The sequence below is a fragment of the Fundulus heteroclitus genome, chromosome 5 (genome assembly GCF_011125445.2).
Source record: "Fundulus heteroclitus isolate FHET01 chromosome 5, MU-UCD_Fhet_4.1, whole genome shotgun sequence".
NCBI lineage: Eukaryota > Metazoa > Chordata > Actinopteri > Cyprinodontiformes > Fundulidae > Fundulus > Fundulus heteroclitus.
Window position 1 is genome coordinate 20,714,500 of NC_046365.1, and position 23,379 is coordinate 20,737,878.

At 44.2% G+C, this 23,379-nt stretch overlaps 1 protein-coding gene across 11 annotated transcripts in view; it reads left to right on the forward strand.

The window, feature by feature from the left end:
- The first annotated feature begins 3,133 nt into the window (after positions 1 to 3,133).
- ctnnd1 (catenin (cadherin-associated protein), delta 1) overlaps positions 3,134 to 23,379 on the forward strand; it is a 38,727-nt gene continuing 18,481 nt past the window's right edge. For 7 of the 11 annotated variants that reach the window (XM_036137150.1, XM_036137151.1, XM_036137146.1 and 4 more), the window contains exons 1-8: positions 3,148 to 3,245; positions 15,363 to 15,510; positions 17,443 to 17,517; positions 18,153 to 18,275; positions 19,472 to 19,752; positions 19,887 to 19,977; positions 20,872 to 21,062; positions 21,138 to 21,387. In XM_036137150.1, the coding sequence (XP_035993043.1) occupies positions 15,370 to 15,510; positions 17,443 to 17,517; positions 18,153 to 18,275; positions 19,472 to 19,752; positions 19,887 to 19,977; positions 20,872 to 21,062; positions 21,138 to 21,387 (1,152 nt within the window). In that variant the 5' untranslated portion in view covers positions 3,148 to 3,245; positions 15,363 to 15,369. Of the gene's footprint in view, positions 3,246 to 3,953; positions 4,040 to 4,142; positions 4,355 to 15,362; positions 15,511 to 17,442; positions 17,518 to 18,152; positions 18,276 to 19,471; positions 19,753 to 19,886; positions 19,978 to 20,871; positions 21,063 to 21,137; positions 21,388 to 23,379 lie in introns of those variants that run through there. The other 4 variants (XM_036137147.1, XM_036137154.1, XM_036137155.1 and 1 more) reach the window with 4 other exon arrangements.

Here is a 23,379-nt window from a genome sequence, read left to right on the forward strand (position 1 = left end):
AAACATAATAGTGCCTCTTAAATGGTAGCGTTATTATGTTTATTTAAATACTTCACTTGCTTCAGATTTTTCCGTATGTGTAAAATTAGTAGAAGTGTTTTCCACATGCTCAGTCAGCTCTGGAGGAGAGAAGTACTTCATTTCGGCCACACGGTGGCGACATCTCCGCTCTACAAAGGTCAGGTTGAACCACAGCGCTTCTAGTGTGATAATCAGAAATAAAAATAATTTTTTTCCCTTCAAAAGTTACTAGAATAGAAATATAAGGATGGGAACTTTGCACAACACATAAACGATGGAGAAAAATGTAACAATTTATGTGATGTTTCTCGCTTGCGGCCCATTGAGAGGTTTCCACCATCAAGGGATTTGGAGAATCTCAAAGTCTATTTATTTGTCTCCCTTGGGAGAAATTTGCTTTGGATGGAGAGTTTTACTACAGCGACACACAATGTGCTCATGTGGATCTTTAAAATAAATAAAAAGCCATTCCTTCCTAAAAAGATATAGTTAAAAACCCTAACCCAATAAAAGCAGTTGACTAATAATGGATAATTGTAAACAGTAAAACTGATCTGTGTGTTTCCTGGCTGTCTGTTCGTGCTCAATAATGAGCCAAACTGATGAATGAATGTTTTGTACTGGTTGTGTTTACGGAGGAAATCTCTAAACCTTCTTCATGAGTTTCATAGCCAAATGTATATTCAAGAGTGCAGGACATGATCATCTGATGAAAGGTTGTCTTCCGGTCTAAGGATCCCACCAAAGGTTCCTGAGTTCCTGTTGAATATAATTGTTCCTGCTGCCTTTAGGCCAATCATAAAACGTGTGCCCTTGGCTGGTAACTGACCAACCCAACAGGTGTTGCCTTACCTTAATACAGACTCAACCGTTGCTCTGCAAAGACTCCGTCATTCTACAAACACCAAACACTCTGAGTCTGCAGAGAAGGTGCACCTGGGCACAGACCCTTTCCACTTGTGTTTGCCAACTGAGGGTATTCCATCGTGTATACCCACCACCAATCTGTGCAGAGTCCCTGTTGGCCTTCACCAGCATTCGTTGAGTGGGGCGGGTACACCCTGGACAGGTCGCCAGTCCATCGCAGGCTGAGGTGATTATCAATGTGAACTCTGAGGTATTTGAAGGAGTTCACCTGCTGGACGTTGTGCTCAGGTAAAGGCACCAGGAGGTGATCCTCGACTGGAGTCGGTTAGCATCACACCCGTCCACTGCCAACACCTGGCTTCTTGAGTTGTGGTCAGTGTTTTCCAGGCTGATAGTGATCACATCATCAGAGGATTTTACCACAGATTCCTCTTGGCTGAGACCTGACACAGTCAGCAGAGCTGGGGTCTGTAGCCAGCGGCTCCAGATATGCAAGCCGCTTTTTTGGACCTTCCATACTGGCTCTGGATAACTATGACTAAAAATACTAGTAATAACCATGTTACTTAGTAATAATACTAAGTAGTAACCATGTTATGTTTTTTTAAATATAGGTATTCATTGAATAACTGCATTGCTTTTTCCACAACAGACTCCAAAAGCACCAGTAATATTCTTTTAAATCTATTTTCCTTTCCATTATTATGCCCCCCCCCCCCCCCCCCCCGAAACGTATTGTTCCACAACTATCAACATCCCACGGGGGGAAAAAAAATTGTCCATCGTCCTTTTGCAACGGTTTTATGCAGTGTGCGAAATACCTGTCAATATTTGGGGGGGTCCCCATCTCCCGATTGTTGCGCAATAACGATGTAAATTTTCTCAATATGCAGTAGGCCTATAACATTACAATGTCAAAGTCAAAGTTAGCTTTAATGTCAATTCTTCACATTCACCAGACATACAAGGTCTAGAGAGGACGTTTCTCATTCATCAACAGTGAAACAGATAAAGTGCACAGGCACAACAGATAGGATCAGTTCCTAATACTAAAATTTAAACATTTTTAGTATTAATTGTTGTCAACGTTACGTTATTCTTCTGTTTGGCGCGCACATGCCTAATTTGCATCCGCGAATAGGATTGGCTGGCTCCACTTGGCATAAAAAAGAACATATTTCCCCCTGGGATCATTAAAGTATGTCTGATTCTAATTCTGATATTTGTGAATAAATGTTTGGAATTTTAAATACTGGACATGTTGAGCTTAAAAACATTTTAGTGACCATTAGTGACAAAAAATATTTCATTTTTAATTTTTTTTGACACAATTTAAGACCCCCTTTAAATTTTGCTTTTGAGGATTTCAGGGGGTCTCATGGGTTAATCGGGGGGTCGAGCCCCCCCGGACCCCCCTGTATTTCGCACTCTGGTTTTATGTTTCTCTTGATTTTTAAAACCCAAATATTTAAATAAAAGCGTCGGATCTTCAATAAAATATTTTTATATACTACAAATAAAAAAATATCTAAGTTGTCTCTTTGGATTGTAAAGGTTGCAGAGCCGCAGTGCAGAGTGGGAATAAAAAAAAAAGGTAAACTGACACAGCCCTGAAAAACACCAGAGAAACTATTTGACCTGCTGTCACCTGTTGGTAGAGGAAGGAGTGAAACCATGTAGTAAATTAATCGGTATTAACATAAACTGGCTGGATTTAATTAAAAGCAAAGCTAACAATAATAAAAGACAGTCTCGCGTATCTGCCCAGGTGTTTTAAAACCAGATGCATCACGGGTAATATGGCATCTATGACGTAATGTCGTGAGAAAGGTATGATAAAAAAAAAATGGCCAGAGCAAATAAAGGTGAGGAGTGCGCCTCCATCCACGCCACGCCGCGCTGACGCAGTGATTCAAAGAAAGTTTCACGCGGTGGCTCGTGAACTTTTCCCAGTGGCAAAGCTCACACCTGTGGGGTCCGACAAGAGTCCAAGTCGGGTTTCTTTTTGACGGTGTTGGACGACTCAGTCATGGAGGAGGAGGAGTCCCGCTGATGGGAAGGTGAGGAGGAGGAGGAGGAGGAAGAGGACGGCAACCTTTCCCATCGGAGTTGGGAAAAAAAAAAAAAAAAGTTTCGTCACTTTATTGGGTCATATATGTGACGTCTAGAAACCACACAATATTCTAGCTGGAACAAAGCAACCCTGCATTTGTTTTTTTTTTCCATATATTTTTTTTATCCTGCCTTCCTGTCTCGCGCTGCCCCCCTCCACCTCCTCCTCTTCCTCCCACCCCCCCAGCGGAGAGAAAGAGCACAGAGCCGACAACAAGCGAAGGAGAGGAAGCTGTGCTGCATAGGTGGGTGTTTTCTCTAGTCTCCTCTGCGCGTTTATTTTTATTCATTTATTATTATTATTATTGTTGTTGTTGTCTTGGTGAAACTCTTCACCCACCGAGTCCGGAGGAGCAGGAGCAGCAGGAGGAGGAGGAGGAGGAGGTCGGGTTCCCCTCCCCTGCATTTTGTCAGGCAGGAGAACTCGGCTAGGCCCGAAGCCATCAAGCGCTTCTGGACTTGTGGAGGAACAAAGCCGGAGAAAGTGTCCGCCGTCTGGGGAAAAGACTCCCAGGCTGCGGTTCCTGGTGCTCCGGGCGGGCCGGAAGGGGCCGGGGGGGCCAGGGGAGGGCGGCTGAACCCGGGTTTGCTGGGAGGGCAGCCGTAGCGGAGTTAGCATGAAGCTAACGGAGCTAGCTGCCCAACGGCTCCCCTCGGTTGATGAATAACCGGCTGGGAGGCGAGGGAGCTTCTCCTCAACTTTGTCCCACGGCCACGGGAGAAACCAAAAGCGTCGGGGAGCTTATTTAGTTGTAAATGAGGAGCTTTCAGGGAGGCGGGGAGGTGTTTTTTTTTTTTTTTAACGCGACACATCGGCTCTCCGCTGCGTTTCTGTTATTTTTCTTTTAAACAAAAGTGGTTCTCCACCTCAGGGCAGGTGAGAGTACACGGAAGTCCCCCCCTCCTCCCTCCTCCTCCTCCCTCCTGGGCCACTTTTACCGCTACCGTAAACTCAAAGTCCAGATCCACCGATCTCTCCCATTGTGTGTCCTGAAACGCCCACTCTCCGTGGACGGTCACCCTGCCGCGGAGCTTTCAGGTGACTTTAACCTTTTTTGCCTTTTTTTTTATTTTGATTTATTTTTTTTTGGTTCACATATTTTCCTCTTGTGTGAAATCTCGGCTGCCGTCCTTTTGATGTGGTAGCAGCAGCCGCAGCCGCAGCGTGGGTTTAAAAAAGAAACCAAAGAACCTGTTGCGTGGGTCCGGACCTGGTGGGGCGTGGTAACAACACGGGCGTTCGTTGCTTCGTGACTCGGTCCCTTGTAAGGAGGCAGATTTCTACCTTCCTCCGCTTACAGGTTTTACGGCTGGACGCACACAGAGGGAGAGAGAGAGAGAGGAGATCTACCTGGTTAGTGTTTATTCCACTCAAACCTTTTTTATTTATTTCACACAGTTTTAGGAGACAGAGAGAGAGAGAAGGAAACACAATTGAACTATTTTCTTTTAAAATTGTCCTGTGTCTGCCGGTTCTTCTTTGGGCGAATGGCTCAGATGAAAGGAGGTTTGTGGTGCAGACATGTTGAGTCCCGCCACAGGTGCTGGGTTGGGTTTAGGCCTGAAAACATGTTTATTTTTGATTTAACTGGTGGTACCGCTGCAGCTGGGATTGCTCCATCAACCCTGGTTATTTTTTGCCGGCCTGGCTGAAGCCGTAGACACGTCCTCCCACCTGAGCTGTGGGCTCTCTGCAGCTGCCCCAGTGATTACCTCTGGGGTAAATTGTCTCCCTGCCCCGCCAGTCGGGGCGGCCGGCTGTGTTGTCGGTACGTTTGCATCTGTGCCTTGCTCAAAAGCGTTTGTAGATGATGGGATGAAAGGTACGCTGTGAGATGCTCAACACTTAGTATGTTTTTTTTTTTTTTTTTTTTAAGCGTCTCCACAACTTTATGCCTTTTTATCTTCCTTTGTGTCGTGGTTTAATGTTCTCTGGCTAACTTTCGAGGTTTTTATTTGCAAATAAATGTGAAAACTAGGCTTTTTTTCCCCCTCTTCCTCTTGACAATAATGTGCTTTGTGTTTGTTGCTCCAAAAGATAAAGGCTGGTGGTGATGGTTCAGGGACAAAATCTGTTTTAGTAGATGGGGAATAAAAAAAAAAGGTTTGTCTTAGGGCTGGGCGATATGGATTAAAAATTAAATCTCCGATTTTATCATACCAAATCCGATTAATCGATTTTTTTTTTTTTTTTTTCCTCCTTTTTTTTCATAAAAAGAAATTATTTTAAAACCTTGCTTTTGTCAAGTATTTTGTCAGGGAGTTGACCTGAATTCAAAGTGCATCTAAAAACAAGCTGTGAAACAAGATGGCAGCCGTGCCATTATAAACAATGAAAATATAACAAAACATTTGCTGCTAGTTGTATTACACATTGAGCTAAGAACAGGCTTCACTGCACTTGTGAACTTCAAACTAAGTTAAAAAAAAGTAAATAAGTAAATGAAGTACCTCGTATTATGGTAAAAAAAGTTTCCACTTAACAATATTTTGACAATATATTTGCCTAAACATATATTCAGCATCACATGCTGTTCTCTTCATGAAAACCCAATGAGTGTATTGGCAAAATAAAATCCAGATTTTCCAAAAATGAAATCTTGAAGAATTGTAAATTCGAATTAATCGATTAAATCGATTTATCGCCCAGCCCTAGTTTGTCTGTAGGATTCGTTGGACTGCCCGGACGACAACCCAGACATCCATAAGCGGTCGGTTTATTTATTTTGTCGCCCCTTTGCTACAATCAGCTGATCAGCGAAGCGTGGGCATGCCTCGCATATTTCTATAGTCATTGTTGCTTTGACCTGCTGGAGCATAGATGGAGCAGATTGAGGACGAGTTCAGGCAGGCTTAAAAATGTCTTCCTCCTGAGATGAGGGGGGGTGGTGGGGAGGAGTGGCGAAAAGCATGGGGGGGACGGGGGGGAGGCTGCTTCTTTTATTTAGATATTGCTTTAGTTGTCTGGTCGCTCTGCCTGTGGAGGCTGAAGTTTCTCTATCCTCTCGGCTGTTTTAAGCAGGGCTATCATTTGTGAGGCTGTAATGAATGGCTTGCTGGGCTCACCATGGGTGTGTCCACCTCCCAACACACACACACACCCAGGCTGGAGTCTCTCTGGATTTGCTCCTTCCTTTTTTCTTCTTCTTCTTTCTTCTTTTTCATCTCTCTTGATCTACATTTCCACCAGTCACACCTCTGGCCTGTTTTTACTTGAACGCCGAGAATGTTAGATGTGTCATTTTTACAATCTGAGTGAAATCAAAGCGAAGCGGGGAGAGGCTGCTTCCTTGGAAGGGTCGACCCCCCCGGTGCGTTCAGCTGCTGTTGCGCAAACAACCTTATAGACGAGTGATCGCTCTCTGTCCGCAGTTGTAGAGTAGGGTAGTAAATCATTAATCTGACGCCGAAGAAGTATTTCATTTTTTACGACCGTGTCCTGGTTATCTGGCGTTAAGTGGCTCTATAACGCCGTGTTTCAGAGTTTTGGCGTTCGATCGTCCGTCCAGTAATCAGACGGATGTTATTGTTGGTGCGTTTCCCTTTGCTTCCCACCTGTAGCCGACGCTGCCCAGTAAAGCCAGCGCTGTTAACCAGCTTCTATACGCACGGCCGCGGTTACATAATCTCATTACCGCTCTGTAGAGCTAGTGGCTTCTGCTCAGATGTTCAATTATTGATGCTGGGATGGTAGGATGGACACAGAGTGGTAGTTTTTCCTTTTTCCCTGAGCTCTAAGTGGCCCTAAGCGTTAAATCAAAGTCCTTAATGGGTTCTTAGACGATCCTCTTTAGGCTTATTGAGAAATCAGAGCATAATGTCTCGATTAAAGGGGATTTATGGTTAACAGATGCTTTCTGATGGACAAAAATAAATCACAGCTTTACTGAGATTTTGAACTTGATGTTTTAAAGTCGGAGCTGTGCTGGAGTTTTATTCTTCTGGGGGTGTCCTGAGCATAAAGTCTATTGTTCATGAATAGAAAGTCAGAAAGAAACCACCTATTTTTACATCTTTTAACACATTTGTCTAAATGTTTAATAACAATAAGACTCAAGGGAGGACTCTTAAAACCGAGGGTTTAGTAATATTAGTCAAGCAGCAACCAGCACAAACGTCTTCCAGTCCCTCCTGTCTCTCACTACACGTCCACACAGCTGCAGCTAGCGCTCCATAGAAGACCAGCTCTTATTATTGTCAGCTCTCATTGCACAACAGCTTTCTAATAATAAGAAGAGATGCTGGCTGATATTAGGGCTGAACGATTTTGGAAAATAATCTAATTGCGATTTTTTAATTTATTTTTATTCTTAATATTGCGATTTGATGCAATTATTATTTTCTTTTCTTTTTTTCCCAGTTTAATTTATCATGTGTTTTAAAATGTATACAAACAACAAATCAATTTGTTTCCTTGCCATGTGGATTGGTTGCTAAAAGACCCACAGCATCTAAATTTGGAGCAGTAATGATTGCGTTCTGTCTACAATATATTTCAACCAAAAATTGCAATTTTGCAACAAAAATGGCCTCTAAATAAAGATGTTTGTAAACAAGGACTATTTTAAATATGAACTTTTAATGTTTCTATTGATCAGAATATTATTCAAGAGAACAGCTTTTAATTTAATTGGACATCAATCCTTGTTGAACATAAAGTGCAACCAACAAGCAAGTCTATGTATTAAACTGATTGACCTGTACTTAATGCTTTGTATGATTATACAAACTCTAAAACAAGTAATACAATTAGATTATCTCATTGCTGCAACTGTCTTCCCTTCCATGTGAAGGCAAACCCACTTTAAACATTTTACTGACGTCTAATGGACGCGTCTAATTCCCTAATTGTTACATAGCCAAAAATTGCTGACCTCTGCAATTTAGAAATTGCGTTATTTTAAATCACAATTATATTGAAAATGCGATTAATTGTTCAGCCCTAGCCGGTATCCATGTTTTTTTTTTTTTTTAACAGAACTTTATTGAACATTTCTTGAAACAGTCCAACATTACTTCTGTAAACAGCGCGCTGCTCTGTGACGTCTTCTGACTATCTGCGCGTGTGGGTCGCTATGCGGTCTTCAACATTCAGGGAGCAGAATGATGCCGTTCACATTTAATACTTTAAAGAAAAAAAAAAACAGATTTCAGCAAGAAATTGGAATCGACCATCAAGACCGGCAGTGTGAACGCAGCTTGGGTGAAGCGTGTTGGTGAAGCCAGCGGTGCAGTCAGACTCCTCCCTCCGTCCATCAGGAGTAAGGATCTGAGCGCGCTCCGTAGCGACGTCTCGATTGCTCGTTAGATCCCCGAGCCTCTGAACTTTCTAAAAGTCTGTGTTCCTGTGGTTTTTACGTCAGATTGCATGCTCTTTTTAAAAAGAAAAATCTTCATCCTGTTTGGGTAGCTGTGGCGGGAGGGCGTGGCTAACACATGGCTCCAACAGCTGCAAAATGCAGCCCTATGATCTGTGTCACAGCGACGAGTTCGTCGTCCAGAGCGACAGATTCGATCACATGCTCTGTAATCCTCTGAGTCTGCCTGGAAGCGTCCCACCAGCGGACTCCCTTTCATCGTCACCTCCTCCTGTGGCGTCGTGTGGCAGGTGGCGTAACCACAGACGGGCGGGGCGGTGGTCCCGGATCATTCCACAGACCCATATCTGGGGTGGAAGCAGATAAGAATCACTGCACGGTGTAGCTGTAGAGCTGCTTGTGGGCAGGTGATTGGCTTAGAACATGTTTGACGTGTTCTGGGGAAACCCGCATGGATTCTTCATCATTAAATGGCTTCATAGTCTTCAGGTCTTTAGGCTCAAAAAAGCGTTTTGGGTTTTCTGCTACCAAATATGTGACCAGCTGTGTGCCTGGTCACATATTAAACCTCAGGAGATGTGTTTACACCACTCAGCCCCCCACGGTTAGAGATGCAGGTGACGTTCACACAGACGTGGCCGTCAGTGATCACCCAATGCTAACTGCTGTATGAGTCTGCGTAAAGCTGGAAGGGAGCCAAAAGAAACAGGCTGGACCGAATATGAGCAGCGGAGCATTCACAATCCAACGTAAAGATGGATGCAGGTGCCACGGTGCCTCCTAACGCGGCTCGGCACACATTAGTCCGTCTGAACGCTTTATTTATGCTCGCCTGGAACCAGCTGTGAAAAGCAAAAGTCATCAGGCCCATCGTACTTCCTGTTTTGACTTTTATCATCGGTTTGTTTTTGTTGCAGGCAGACTATTTGGTATTAAAGTAGTTTTTTCCACACTGATATCCAGGGAACGATCTATCGCTTTCCCCTGTGACTTCTCCTCTGAGCGCCGTCAGCGGGTTAAACGTGGTCGTCGCTCCAGCTGTAGGTATAAATACGCTACTGTGCCTGGATGTCAAAAAAAACCTTTAATAGACTCACAATTAGGGCTGAACGATTTTGTAAAATAATCTAATTGCGATTTTTTTTTTGTCTTAAAATTGTGATTTAACACAAATTTTTTTCCCCAGTTTAATTTATCATGTGTTTCTAAATATATACAAACAACAAATCAATTTGTTTCCTCGCCATGTGGATTAGTTGCTAAAAGACCCACAGCATCTAAACTCAGAGCAGTAATGATTGCGTTCTGCCTACAATATATTTCAACCAAAATTGCAATTTTGACTTTTTTCCGCATTAACCACAAGCAACAAAAATGGCGTCTAAATAACGATGTTTGTAAACAAGGACTATTTTAAATATGAACTTTTAATGTTTCTATTGATCACAATATTATTCAAGAGAACAGCTTTTAATTTAATTGGACATCAATCCTTGTTGAACATAAAGCAACCAACACACAAGTCAATGTATTAAACTGATTGACCTGAACTTAATGCTTTGTATGATTATACAAACTCTAATACAAGTAATAAAATTAGATTATCTCACTGCTGCAACTGTCTTCCCTTCCATGTGGAGGAAAACCCACTTCAAACATTTTACTGACACCTAAATAATACGTCTAATTCCCTAATTGTTACATAGCCAAAAATTGCGGACCTCTGCAATTTGGAAATTGCGTTATTTTAAATCACGATTATATTGAAAACGCGATTAATTGTTTAGCCCTACTCACAATTACAGCTTAAGTCAATGTTTCAAACATACTGAGATCATTTTATCTGAGCTGGAAGTTTTTTTTTTTTTTCTTCTTTTTTTATCCAGCTAGTCTGCACATAGTTTGGCACCAAGCTGAAAAACAATCGAGATAACCCGTGGTTGGTGATAAATAATCTAATTTAGAACGCTCTACCAGATATAAACCAGCCGTAGATCGCAGGCAGGTATCTCTGCAGCCGGCCTTGTGGTTGAACACGTCTTCTTGTCTCGTTAGGTCAGCCACGTTTTCAGACGCACGGCCGCTCGCTGCCTTTCCCACTCAGATAAACCGGCTTGTGTCGTCTAAACGGGGCGCTCGGCCTTGCGGGGGCGGCCCGTGTTTCCAAACGCGCCCTTTCTCGGGGCCCCGTTGCCGTTCGAGGGACGGCGGGCTTCCCTGTCAGGACGGCGAAGGCGGGACCCACGGCTGGATGCGGGCCAAGGTCAACGCGCCAAACGCACACACGGGCACGAGCGTTCAGATGAAGCTGAGTCAGCAGCAGCGCCGGTCCAGACCACAGCGGCGTCTGAGCTTCATTCCAGCTGTGGCTTTTTGGCCGTGTTTTTGCAGACCAGAGCAGGATGTGTGTCAGGCTGACAGAACGCCTGAAATAGAGGAGATGGCGAAGGATAATAAAGCAGCAGACACAGACGGACACGGTTCAGGCCCATAAGGGGGGGGGGGGGGTTCTGCTGGTCCTTTGCTAGCAGCAGCAGGTCGGTGTGGTTGTTTCTGTGAGAAGTTAAGGGCTCAGTGTGACCGTTGTGATTGTGCAGCTGGTGAGGAGCAACGGTTGACCCCCCCCAGGCAGCCATGTGGCAGACCCCCGTCATCCACAGCTAGAACGCTGGGATTGGTTTGGAGCCGTCGAGGTTGTCTGAGTCCAGCCGTCTGATTGGCCAGAGACAGAAACAGGAAGTCACGGTTTTCTCTACATCCTTAATGTTCAGGTTGAAGCATTTAAGAACCATGCGCTGTGATAAAAAGACGAATCTGATGCGTTATAAAACAAAGCATATCGATAAAATAGAAATCGATTTGATATCTATAACTATCAATTAATTCAAAACGTATATTTTAAGTGCAGGCCTGGCCATTTTATGCTGTTGCTTAGCAACCTATTTTTAGATGGAGAACACACAAACACTGAATTCAAACTCAACCCTTTATTCAACCAACTTTTTACCAAAACTGCAAGTTTTTAAAAAAGAAAAAAGAATGCATGCTCTCTGAACTCTTTGAAGGGGGCGGAGCTTGGTTCCTAGGTCTGTGTTTGTGATTGGTTGGGAGAATGTAATAACTGTAGAATTAACCTACACGACTAGAATGCAAAAGGAAGGAAAACTGTTATTCTATTGATCTTTTTTTTTTTATTGTCGACATACTTCTTTCGATAAATTATATATGGTTATTGAATTATCGTCCAGCCCTAGCGTCATATTCACTATGGGTCTGCGTAAGGTTCTCGCCGTAGGGTCGTATGGAGACCACCACAGGATCCCTGTGTCAACTCACACAGTTAAAACAACAACAAAAGCAACACTTGATCCTGCCGGTGTGAATAGAATACTGATTACACTTAAATAGATGTTGTCGTGTTGTTATTTTGCTTTGATGCGCGGCTGTAGATTTATACTAATCTTTGTTCGGCTTTTACCACGTTTATAGTGCAGGATGTTGGATGTTGTTGTTGTTCTGCTCCTCATAGAGGAACACTGGAGAAAGTGACCATAAGCGGGGCTTCTCTGGTAGAGCCAGCAGACCATACAGAGACGGCAGCTTTAGCTCAGAAAAGGAGTTGCTTGTTGCGGCTCCAGTTTCCACGCCGGGACTGTCCGTGCCTTTGGTGGCGGCTCACATTTCAAAAAGCCGCCGTCGTTTTTTGAAAAGTGCAAAGACCTCACTTTCAGCCAGCTGGCCTGGAGTGCACAGCGGCAGGCTGCGCTCGACACAAACAGAGAAACGTCTCGTATTGTTACTGCGATAACAGGAATGAAAAAGTAGAGGGTTTACATCATCATCAGGGAAATGTTAGAGCTGCTGCCCACAGTGGCCCAAAAGTAACAGAAGCAGCAACACAAGCCCCCAATAATCTGAATAAAACGTTTATTTATCTTCAGCTTTAGTTCAGAAGCCGTCTAAACCGGCCCATGCTTAGCATTCACGTTGCCAAGTTGCTCTCCTTGATCTCAAAGGCAACACCTGACAGCTGCTTCGGTCAACCTTTTTCAGCACAGCCGCGCTTTTTCCCTCGTCCTTTCTCAGTTAAACGTGAGCCGACTCGTCATTTTGTCCCCACGTTTCCCCCCGGCAGAACACGGCCCGCTCTCCTCTCCTGCTCAGGTTTTTAAGACGGGAAGGCGAGCGCAGCCTGACGCAGGAACGATGGGCTCCCTATCTCCAGGACGGCTCCCGGCAGCCGAGGCAGGATGTGACACGCCGAATCTCACCCTGGAATGTATGACAATGGTGCGGCGGGAGTGTTTGCTCGCAGCTCTGACCACAAAGGTTCGCCTGTTTTCTGCACAAATCCCCCCTCCCCCTCTGCTCTGAGTCGACCAGAGGCTGGAGGGTCGGAGAAATCAAAGGAAAAGTCGGTGATAGGTACACACTCTCCACTTTATCTGGTGACCCACACACACACATGGCTGTCTTTCCTAGAGATGTGAACTGAACACACGCTCCAACTTGGCATGCACCCCCCCCCCCCCCCTCGCTCCATACTGGAGCCTTTGTTCCTTCGCACGGTTGCGTAAACGCAGCCGGAGACCAGATCCGAGATCCACCAGTCAATGAACTTTGATGTCCCTGATGATTTATTTTCTTTCCTGGTGTGGAGATGAGCCATCAGCCGTTCCTCACGTCGCCTGATTATTAGACTCTGCTGAAGTAATCCCTTCCCAGATTCCTCCGTCCTCCCACCGCAGTCGTCTTGCTGTGGACCGGACTGGCCTCTGTAATTTAGGTTTGGACCATCTGTGGCGTGTGTTTTTAGCTTACGCTTTTGTCCACGTTTGTTCAATGGGGAGGGGGGGGGGGGAAGGAGAAAAGAAGCTTTTTCTTGCTGCTTTTCTTAGCAGCTGCGTCTTACTTTCTCTCCAAGGAGTTCCTCTGTGGCTTTCGCGTTAAACCGAGCGCGTTTGACATGATTGATTGGCCCCCGTTACGCTATGTAACACGGCTCAGTGGGCTGCTTTAAAACGCCGGATCGGGTCGTATTCGCTTTTATGGCGTAGCACGGCAAGAAGTCCGTTTAAATTTAGTGTGAATTTAGATGGTGGCCGCTCAGAGTCTAAAACAATCGGCGCGGTGCTGCATCGTCCATTAGTGGCTAATTAACCACAGTTACGGTTGCGTAATGTCGCATTTTTTGCAGATACAGCAATGGCTGCTGGGATGAGTTTTTTATTTAAATTTTATTTGAGTCACTACGGAAATAAATGCATCACTCTGTATTCATTCATCGGTCAAAGTTCAAACCAGCTTCACACATTAAAATTGGCTTCTTCGCTGCTGGCTGGATTATGGATTATAGATTCAACAATATTCAACCAATTACAGGGAACTTTTTTTTTTTGTATTTCTCGGTAGCTTGAGGAATTCCGATCTTTTTCCTAATCAGTGAAGGCATCATGCCTGAGCTGCCAGGTCCCAGTAACACAGTAACGACGCTGCCTCTGAGGAAAGGAGGCCTAAAGTTTAGCTTTGGGACAAAAGATCGGCGGCTCTCGGTAACTTTGCACCAATCACCTAAATGTGAAGAGTTTCATTTAGGGTCAACGGTATCTTTGGTAGGGCTGCACTGCAAAAATAGACCTTAAAATAAGAAATTTTTTCTTGAAATGAAACTATTTTTCCTTCATTTGAGCAAGTAAATAGGACTATTTGCCAATGGAATAAGATTTTTGCACTTAAAATAGGAACAATTCATCTCATTCAGGGGTAAAAATAGTCATCCCATTGGCAAAAAATCTTATTTACCTGCTCAAATCAAGGGCAAATACATTTATTTCAAGAATGTTTTACTTATTTTAGGTCTCTTTTTGCAGTGTGGGCGATATGGATTAAAAAATAAATCTCCGATTTTATCATACCAAATCCGATTAATCGATTTTTTTTCCCCCTCCTTTTTGTTTCATAAAAAGAAATTAAAGAAATTATTTTAAAACCTTGCTTTTGTCAAGCATTTCATCAGGGAGTTGACCTGAATTCAAAGTGCAACTAAAAACAAGCTGTGAAACATGCTTGTAAAACAAGATGGCAGCCGTGCCATTATAAACAATGAAAATATAACAAAACATTTGCTGCTAGTGGTTTTACACATTGAGCTAAGAACAGGCTTCACTGCACTTGTGAACTTCAAAGTTAAAAAAAAAAGTAAATAAGTAAATGAAGTACCTCATATTATGGTAAAAAAATGTTTCCACTTAACAATATTTTGACAATATATTTGCCTAAACATATATTCAGCATCACATGCTGTTCTCTTCATGGAAACCCAATGAGTGTATTGGCAAAATAAAATCCAGATTTTCCAAAAATGAAATCTTAAAGAATTGTAAATTCGAATTAATCGATTAAATCGATTTATCGCCCAGCCCTAAGTCAACGGTGTCTTTGGTAGGAATTTGAACTAAATCGTGTCACTGCTTGTTTTGTTTGTTGATTATTAAGCATGGACGTGAAGAAACGGGCAGATTCTGTGTGACTGGCTGTGACGCGGCGTGTTTCAAACTTTCTGAAACTCCCGTCCTCGACTCTCGGCTCTCACACTTTCCTCCTTTTCACGTCGGGTTGCTATTTCGAAGGCAAAGAGTGCTAACAAGCTGAGCGATGCCTCTCTTCTCACCTTCTAATTTTAACCCTGCTTAGCAGTAGGTGAGGAGAGACACTGTGCACTGTGACAAGAACCTGCTTGCACCCCCCCTGGGTGAGGGACGCTGGACCAGCCTTGAATTGAGATTTCTGCCTCGCTGATTAAAGAATAGAGAATCTGTTTTCACCCTCCTCCCTCTGCCTCCTGCTCCAGCTGCTTTCTAATCGGCGAGTATAAACCCTGATTGTGGCTCCCGTCGCCGTCGGGGCCGGCCTGCGTCAGAGCGTCCCCTCTGTTATCTGTGTGCCGGGGTTTTTTTCTGTCTGTCTGTCCTGTGCTCTGTGCTCTGTCCCTGTCCCCTGCGCTCGGCGGTGACGGTGCTGTCCTGTCCTCTGCTCTGCTCCCAGTGTGTGAATGGAGCAGTGTGCGAGTACGGCCTCCCTGCTGGCCTCCGTGCGGGAGCAGGAGAGGCAGTTTGAGATGCTGAGCCGGGCTCTGGAGGAGGAGCGCAGGTCGTGTGCCGGCACCTTGCCCCGCCCCCTCCCCACCATGCAGGTAACCCCCACCATCCCCACCATCTCCTCCTACCACCATCACCATCATGCACGTCTTCCATCATCCCGTCTGTGTCGACCGGCTGGACGGCAGCGGCTGCTTAAAAACACACATTAGCAGACGTTAACGACTTAGTGACAAAGTGAATGCATTTTTACTCTCGTTGCTGTTTTTTTCATTCTGCTTCCTGCGTAACTGTCTGCCATCCTCTCGCCGTAACTGTCAGGCTTTTCTCAAACGCTCCGCAGCTCATTCGTTCTGCCCCGACTTGTCCGTGTGAACGTTTGCATGCAGCGCTGCGTCTCGCTAACGACTTTTTATTTATTTTTTTCTGACGCCGCTTTCGTTTCTCGCCGTTGTTCGGCTTATTGCTCGGAAGATGTCTTAAAAGTGTGTCACCGGTTTCGCTGCCGGGTCACTGGGTGAGTCGGTTACTTGGCTCGGAGCCGTCTCCGGCTGCCCGCGCAGACGCTCGCCGATTCTTTCGCTTTCTGATTGGCCGTCGGTGAACCGGAGCAGGTTCAGCTCACCCGTTCACCTCGATGCTCACTGCATGTCGGCGCACCTTGAGCTGAGAATGACCTCTCGCTTCCAGGTAATCCGAAGCCATGAAGGGGCTGTTGCAAACGGGAAGGCCGCTGCGTGTTTACGTTGCCCGAGGGCTTCAGCGTGCCTCTGCTGCGCTCCCAGGGCAACGCAACACGACAGCAGACTTTGCTGACAGGTAGCCACATGTCTGCTTCTGCCCCGGCAACTTTCTCCTCCACCCGGCCGCGGCACAGCCTGAGCTGAACAATATGTCCGCCGGCCGCTCGCTTAACCTGCCTCGTGTGTTTGTGTGTGAAGGGAAAAAGGCGTCATTGTCGTCAGTTTCCAGCCGACAGTGGCTTGTTTTTCTCTCTTTACTCTTTTTTTTTTTGAAATAACACAGAATCTCATTTTTAAAAAAAATGGCTGCCAAGCAGAAACTGAGCTGTGGCTGGAAAATCCCCCTTCATGTCGGTCTTTGTTCTTTGTTTCATCAGTGACTAATTCTCCATTTGTCATCTAGTCGTTTCACCATCACTGCTCATTCATTTAATCATCTTTACACACAGTGAAAGGATCCATATCTGGTCTCTTTACGACCACCATCTCCTGTGTTTTATTGGGATTTCTTGTGACTGAGCAGGATAGCAATAAGCCTGTAGGAGGCTTGAGATCGACCCCAGAGCTACGATGGTGGGGTTCTGATCAAAGCATGTTCATGTTAGAATGGCCTAGTCAAAGCCCAGACCCAAATCCCATTCAGAATCTATGCCAACTTGAAAATGGATGTTCCAACATGCAAAGCTTTTAGAGGGATACCCCCTGAAGACGTTCTGCTGTAACAGCATTGAAAGGCGCTTCTACAAAGGATTTAGTCAGCATGGCTGAATATCCATGCAGGTCAGTTTAACTAAATGTTCATTTTGTAACAAACTTGTAAAAAAAACACCTGGAAATCCCAATAAAATACACTTTTGTGGTTGTAACATAAAAAGGGTCAGGGAGTGTGAATTGTTTAGGAAAACGCTGGATGGGTTAAGTTTTTCTATCACCTTGATGGAAACCTTAGTTGTTCTGTCATCGCAGGAGTTTAATGATTTGATTTAATTGTGCTCTGTGTGTCTCTGCAATGACAGGCAGGAGGGGAAATGTTTTACATCTTTTTTTTTTTTTATTATCAGCAGTCCACCTTTAAAGTACTTTGAATTTCTTAAAATTTTATATTAGCCACTGTGCTTTTGTCTGAGTTTGTCCCCCTTCTATTTGGAAAAACATTTACAGTGTGGCACGAATAACGTGTTTGCTTAAGAAAATGAATTAAAAAAAAATCACATTTGCCTCTAATTTCCTTTTTATTTGTGTGGGATTCTCACATGTCCATATTTATAAAATGTCTTTTAACAGAACGGCCGCATTCCTTGTGATGCAGACCTAGAGAGGCTGACGTTGAACGAGGGTTACATCAACGGGACGCATCATGTAAGGATCCTGATACCTGTGAAGCCTGAAGATGATGAACACTGCAAAAGCTTTTTTACTGCAAAAACAGAACTAAACATAAGTAAAATTTTTGTGAAATTAGTATATTTGTCCTTGATTTGAGCAGGTAAATAAGACTATTTGCCAATGGAATGAGATTTTTCCACTTAAAATAGGAACAATTCATCTCCATCATCTTATTTCAAGTGCAGGATGTCTAATTATCTTATTTTAGGGGTAAAGATACTCATTCCAATTGTCAGATAATATTATTTACTGGCTCAAATCAAGGACAAATACACTAACTTTGAGAACATTTTACTTGTTTTAAATCCGTTTTTGCGTTGTTCTAATTGATTTTATTGGCAGAAGTACTCATTAAAGACATAAAAAAAAATCCCATATACTCGCTTGGATGCGGGTGGCTGCCACTGATTTTAACACCGAACATTGGAGAAAACGACCATAAACGGCATTAAGTGCTCGAACCCTCACGAGTTGAGTGAACGGTTTTAGTGTTGCTCAACAGAAAATAAATTATAAAGCTAAATAAAGATAAAATCAGCTCTCATAACTGGAAACATTGGGACTGAATTGAGCTTTTATGCATAAAACCTTGTTCACGTGTGCTGCAGTTCAGGATGGAGCCCGGCCAGATGCTGCAGGAGACGTTCACAGTGGAGGAGCCCCAGGTGTCCACCCCTGTCATCTCTGTGGAGACGTCTGACGACGGGACCACCAAGCGCACAGAGACCACAGTAAGGGGGGGGGGGGTCCTCGTTAGGGAAATGAAGAGGCAGCAGGGAATGGACCGCTCCAGAGTTACAGCTGCGTCTCGTGGCTGAAAAGTTAATTTAGGCAACGTTTCATGGCAGCTACACCCTGTCTTGTGAAAGCGTCTATATCGCTTTAACCTGTTCCCACTGCAACAACGAGCTCATTAGGATTTTATGGTTAACACCATAATTGACCCCTTGCATCTGACGTCACAGTCACGTGATCGGGGGTGCGCGCCTCCATCTTGGTGGGCAGGCTAGCCTGACAGCCCGTCTACTACATGACAAAACGGGTGATTTAGAGCGTACTTTTAGTTAGTTTATTTTTGGAATCTAAGCAATGCCTACGACTTGTTGTGCTCCCGGTTGCACAGAGAGGCATTCCAAATCGTTGGATGTACGTTTCTGTCGTTTACCGAAGGATGAGGAAAGAAGAAAGAATTGGATATTTTCAATGAAAAGAGCGCAGGCAGACCCTCCCAATGGACTGGGGGAGCGATCATTCTACGAGAGAATGTGCAGTCTACACTTCATCTCCGGTAAATACAACTTAATTCTGCTCTAGTCATTGTTCTACTTAAATAGTGGCGGAGGGGAGGTAGCGATCGCTACACGGGCCGGAGAAGCGGCCCGTGTAGCGATCGCTACCTCCCCTCCGCCACTGTCTGAAGCAGCAACAGCGGCGGAGGGGCCGCTGGAGCGGCCGCTGTTGCTGCAACAGCGGCCCGTGTAGCGATATAAAATAACCGATATAAAATAATTGCAGCCGTCCAGTGGTTTCAGGGGCTTTCGTGCTCTCTTGTCAGTACTGGCCTGCGTGTTTATAAAGCAGCTGTGTATAGCGCGGTACAAAACCCTTGGCCAGCATTTCACAGACTCGCTCCGTCCCTTCAGGCTTTTGCTGTGTGGATCTGGCAATCTGATACCATCAACCATCAACTTACTCTTAAAACGATCTTGTGATACGTTATCTAAAGAAGAAAAATACCTGGAGAACTCGTCATTTCGTCAAATGGCGTGCCAACCAATATGGCCCCCACGCAAGGGGTTCTGGGTAACAGAGTCACGTGGTTGCAAGGGGTCTATTGTGAATTTCTTCATTATTTCCTTTTTCTGGGTAATTTTTTTCGGTCCTAGGCCTCATTAATACTTCACGCTGGCTTTCTTCCTCTGTCTAGGTGAAGAAAGTAGTAAAGACCACCACTACTCGCACGGTCATCCCGTCCGTGTCGGACACCCTGTCCGTGGATGGAGGCGGTTCTATGGTCGGGGGATACAACCCGCCCATGATGTACCGGCAGAGCCCGGGAGGCGCCGTGCCCATGGAGTACCCCACTCACACCGTGCCCCGCAACTACAACTACGGCCCTGCGGGGGGCTACGACGACTACCGCGGAGGACCTCCGTCTGAGGCGTACGCCAGCCTAAGCCGAGGTGCTCGCACCGATGATCACTACAGGTACCGCCATCCTGCTGAGGTCTGAGCTGCTCTCATCAGGCCACAGGAGCTCACGCATGTAGTCGTTACATTTTGACTGAGATTTCTTTCCCTTTAACCACCTTCTCTTTTTTTTTTTTTTTCTCCCCTATCAGACCGGTCCATCCGGACGGTTACAGAACCCTGGATCCAAGCTACAGAGCCCCCAGCAGGAACCAGCTGGACCCGTACGCTGCCCAACCACAAGTACGTCCCCCAATCACTGGATGGTTTGCTTTAGGCCTCGTTTTAAACAAATCTCACTCTGGCATGTTGATCTTTCAAGCTTCACCTCCTGCATTGATGGATCAGCTCTCCGGCTACTAGGGCTGAACAATTAATCGCATTTTCAATATAATCGCGATTTTAAAAAAAACGCAATTTCCAAATCGCAGAGTCTGCAATTTTTGGCTATGTAACAATTAGGGAATCAGACACGTCTTTTAGGTGTCGGTACAATGTTTAAAGTGGGTTTGCCTCCATATGGAAGGGAAGACAGTTGCAGCAGTGAGAAAATCTAATTTTATTACTTGTTTTAGAGTTTATATAATCATACATAGCATTAAGTACAGGTCAATCAGTTTAATACATAGACTTGATTGTTGGTTGGAATTTGCACTTTATGTTCAACAAGGATTGATGTCTAATTAAATTAAAAGCTGTTCTCTTGAATAATATTCTGATCAATAGAAACATTAAAAATTATTTTTTAAAATAGTCCTTGTTTACAAACATCTTTATTTAGAGGCCATTTTGTTGCTTGTGGTTAATGCAGAGAAAAGTCAAAATTGAAATTTTGGTTGAAATATATTGTAGGCAGAACGCAATCATTTCTGCTCCGAGTTTAGATGCTGTGGGTCTTTTAGCAACTAATCCACATGGCGAGGAAACAAATTGATTTGTTGTTTGTATATATTTCAAAACACATGATAAATTAAACTGGGGGAAAAAAAAGTCGCATAAATTCGCAATATTAAGAAAATAAATCGCAACTAGATTATTTTCCAAAATCGTTCAGCCCTATCGGCTACCGTGTGTCGAGGTTTACCGGCAGAGCGGGTCAGCAGCCGCTCTAAAACTTTATCTGTCTCCTCCTCACAGGTTGGCCGAATGGGAAGTGCGATGGAGCTGTCCCCCATCCCTCGGTTTGTCCCAGACCCGTACGGTCTGGAGGACGACCAGCGCAGCATGGGCTACGATGAGGCGGACTACGGCATGGGAAACCCAATGAACTACAGCACTATGCCCCACAACCATGTGTACCCACGTGGGCCCCCGCCACGCAGGGCTGGGTGAGTGTCTTTGAGAGAAGCTCTTTCCTTTTTCTCTGTCCAACCTCTAACAACAAGCGTGTTCTCCCTCTGAAGGAGTTACGCAGGCGCTTTAGACGGGGACCTGAGCGCTGGAGACTTTTACTTCCTCGGTCAAGGGGCGCCGCTGGCCCAGGGCGAGAGGGGAAGCGTGGCTTCGCTGGACACCCTAAGGAAAGGACCACCCCCTGGTGGGTGGCGGCAGCCGGAGCTCCCAGAGGTCATCGCCATGCTAAACTACAGGCTGGACCCGGTCAGGAGCAACGCTGCTGCTTACCTGCAGCATCTCACCTTTAAGAACGACAAAGTGAGGCGTTTTCCTTAATCGGGGTTTTTTGCTTTTAAAACGTTGAAGCACGGTTTTATGCTTTAGAAATATCATTGGGCCATTTTAGAAGATGGAGAGTTACTCAGAAGGAGTTTAAGGTAGGGCTGGACGATATAGAAAAAAATCATATTGATCCATAGCGATAATTATCAACAAATTCAAAACGTAGATTTTAAGTGCCACCCTGGCCATTGTATGCTGTTGCTTAGCAACCCGTTTATAGATAAAGAACACAAACACTGAATTCAAACTCAACTCTTTGTTCAACTAACTTTTTATTAAAACTAAGTTTTTAAAAAAAGAATGCCTTTTTTGAACTCTTTGAAGGTGACGGAGCGTTCCCTTGTTATTTGTGATTGGTTAAGATGATGTAATGACTGTAATATTCTACATGATAGGCTAGAATGCAGAAAAAGGAAAACTTCTATCAAATTTTTTATTGACCTTTTTTTTTTTTTTCTATTATCGATATGCGTCTATCAATCGCTAAATATTGTTATTGAATTGTCGTCCAGTCCTAGTTTAAGGTTTAATCAGGTGCATAAGATAAAGTTTACACTCTGGATCCATCTGATCAGGACTTCTTTTAGATTTATCGGCATACGTCCGAGGGAAGCAGCTTTGCTCCTAGAAGGCCAGTGTCCAGCAGGTTTTAAAGACGTTTAAAATCATTGAATTATTAAATTAGATTGAACGCTTCCTGTCACCAGTCGATTTCCCTCAGCATCTCTAGTTACGGTTAACGGGGACGACAAGTGTTGCTCCCATGGGGTAGATGTAGAGAGATGATAGTCATGTAGATGGTGAGGTAATGGGGACTCATCTGGTTCTTTTTTTTACTTAGCTTCAGCTGCACTTCGGGAATTTTGTTTTTTTTTTTTTTTTTTTTTTTTTTTTTTTTGTACTGCGCTGACTTTTTTTTCGTACCTGCTCATGAGGTAGTACGACTGGAGCTGCTGTTCACTGATTGGCCGAGGAGAAGCGAGGGTTTTCTCTGATAAGTTAGACTGAAGAGCTACAATATTGACATGAACGGAGTGGAAATATAATTTTACTATTTACAAACCATGAACCATGGCTGAATAAAACGAGGAAAAAGGACTGTTCAGCATTGTGCTTGCAGTTGGGTGTTTTTAGTAACCTAAATCAGATCTGTGAATTTATTGAGGTTTTGTCGTATTTTACACACATTAAAAGCTGTTAAGTTTTCTCTCTAAAGAGTGTTTATTTGGTTCAAAAATGTGTTCATTGGTTCTGATCAAATCAGCATGTGCTGCAGGAGGGGAAGGAAAAAGGAGCTGCACCCTCCTGGCTGTAGACTGTCAGCTGTGGAGCAAAGAATCAGAATCAGCGCAGCGCCAATATCCATCATCCAACCTATAAGAATAATTTTGCTGATGTCAAAAGCCTGTGGTTTTATACTTTAAACTCCTTGTCGTTTTTCTCCTCGTGGCTGAGGCACAAACTTCCTTAAAAATCCAAAAATCTTAACTCCGTAAGGCAAACTTAGGAGCAGATAAGACAGTCTGGTCTCCTCTCTCCGCCTCCTCCCCGCCGTGCTGCAGCCTGAGGTGTAATCCACATGTTCACCCCGGTGGATCAGTTTTTTTCTTAAAAAACATTCAAGACGTCATTGCATATACAATAATTAAAACATATATTTTAAATTGGATTTAATTTATAATGATTAAGGTTTTATTTTTTTAAATGTTTCTCGCAGATTTTTTAGTGTTACTGTCACACAGTAATGCTTAGCAGCGGCAGAGCGTACAACTCCGACGTCTAACGCCACAAATTAATAAACTTAGACACGAGGCTGATGTTATGAAAAATGTAGCTTTGTTCCTTACTTTTTCTGTTGCTCATTTCTGTCATATTGGTTGCTCTTAATGTGCTTCAGATAGCATACAACCTTTATTTCTAAAGCTTTAAAAGTAAACCAAGGTCCACTAAGGGCTATAAATGTGCAAC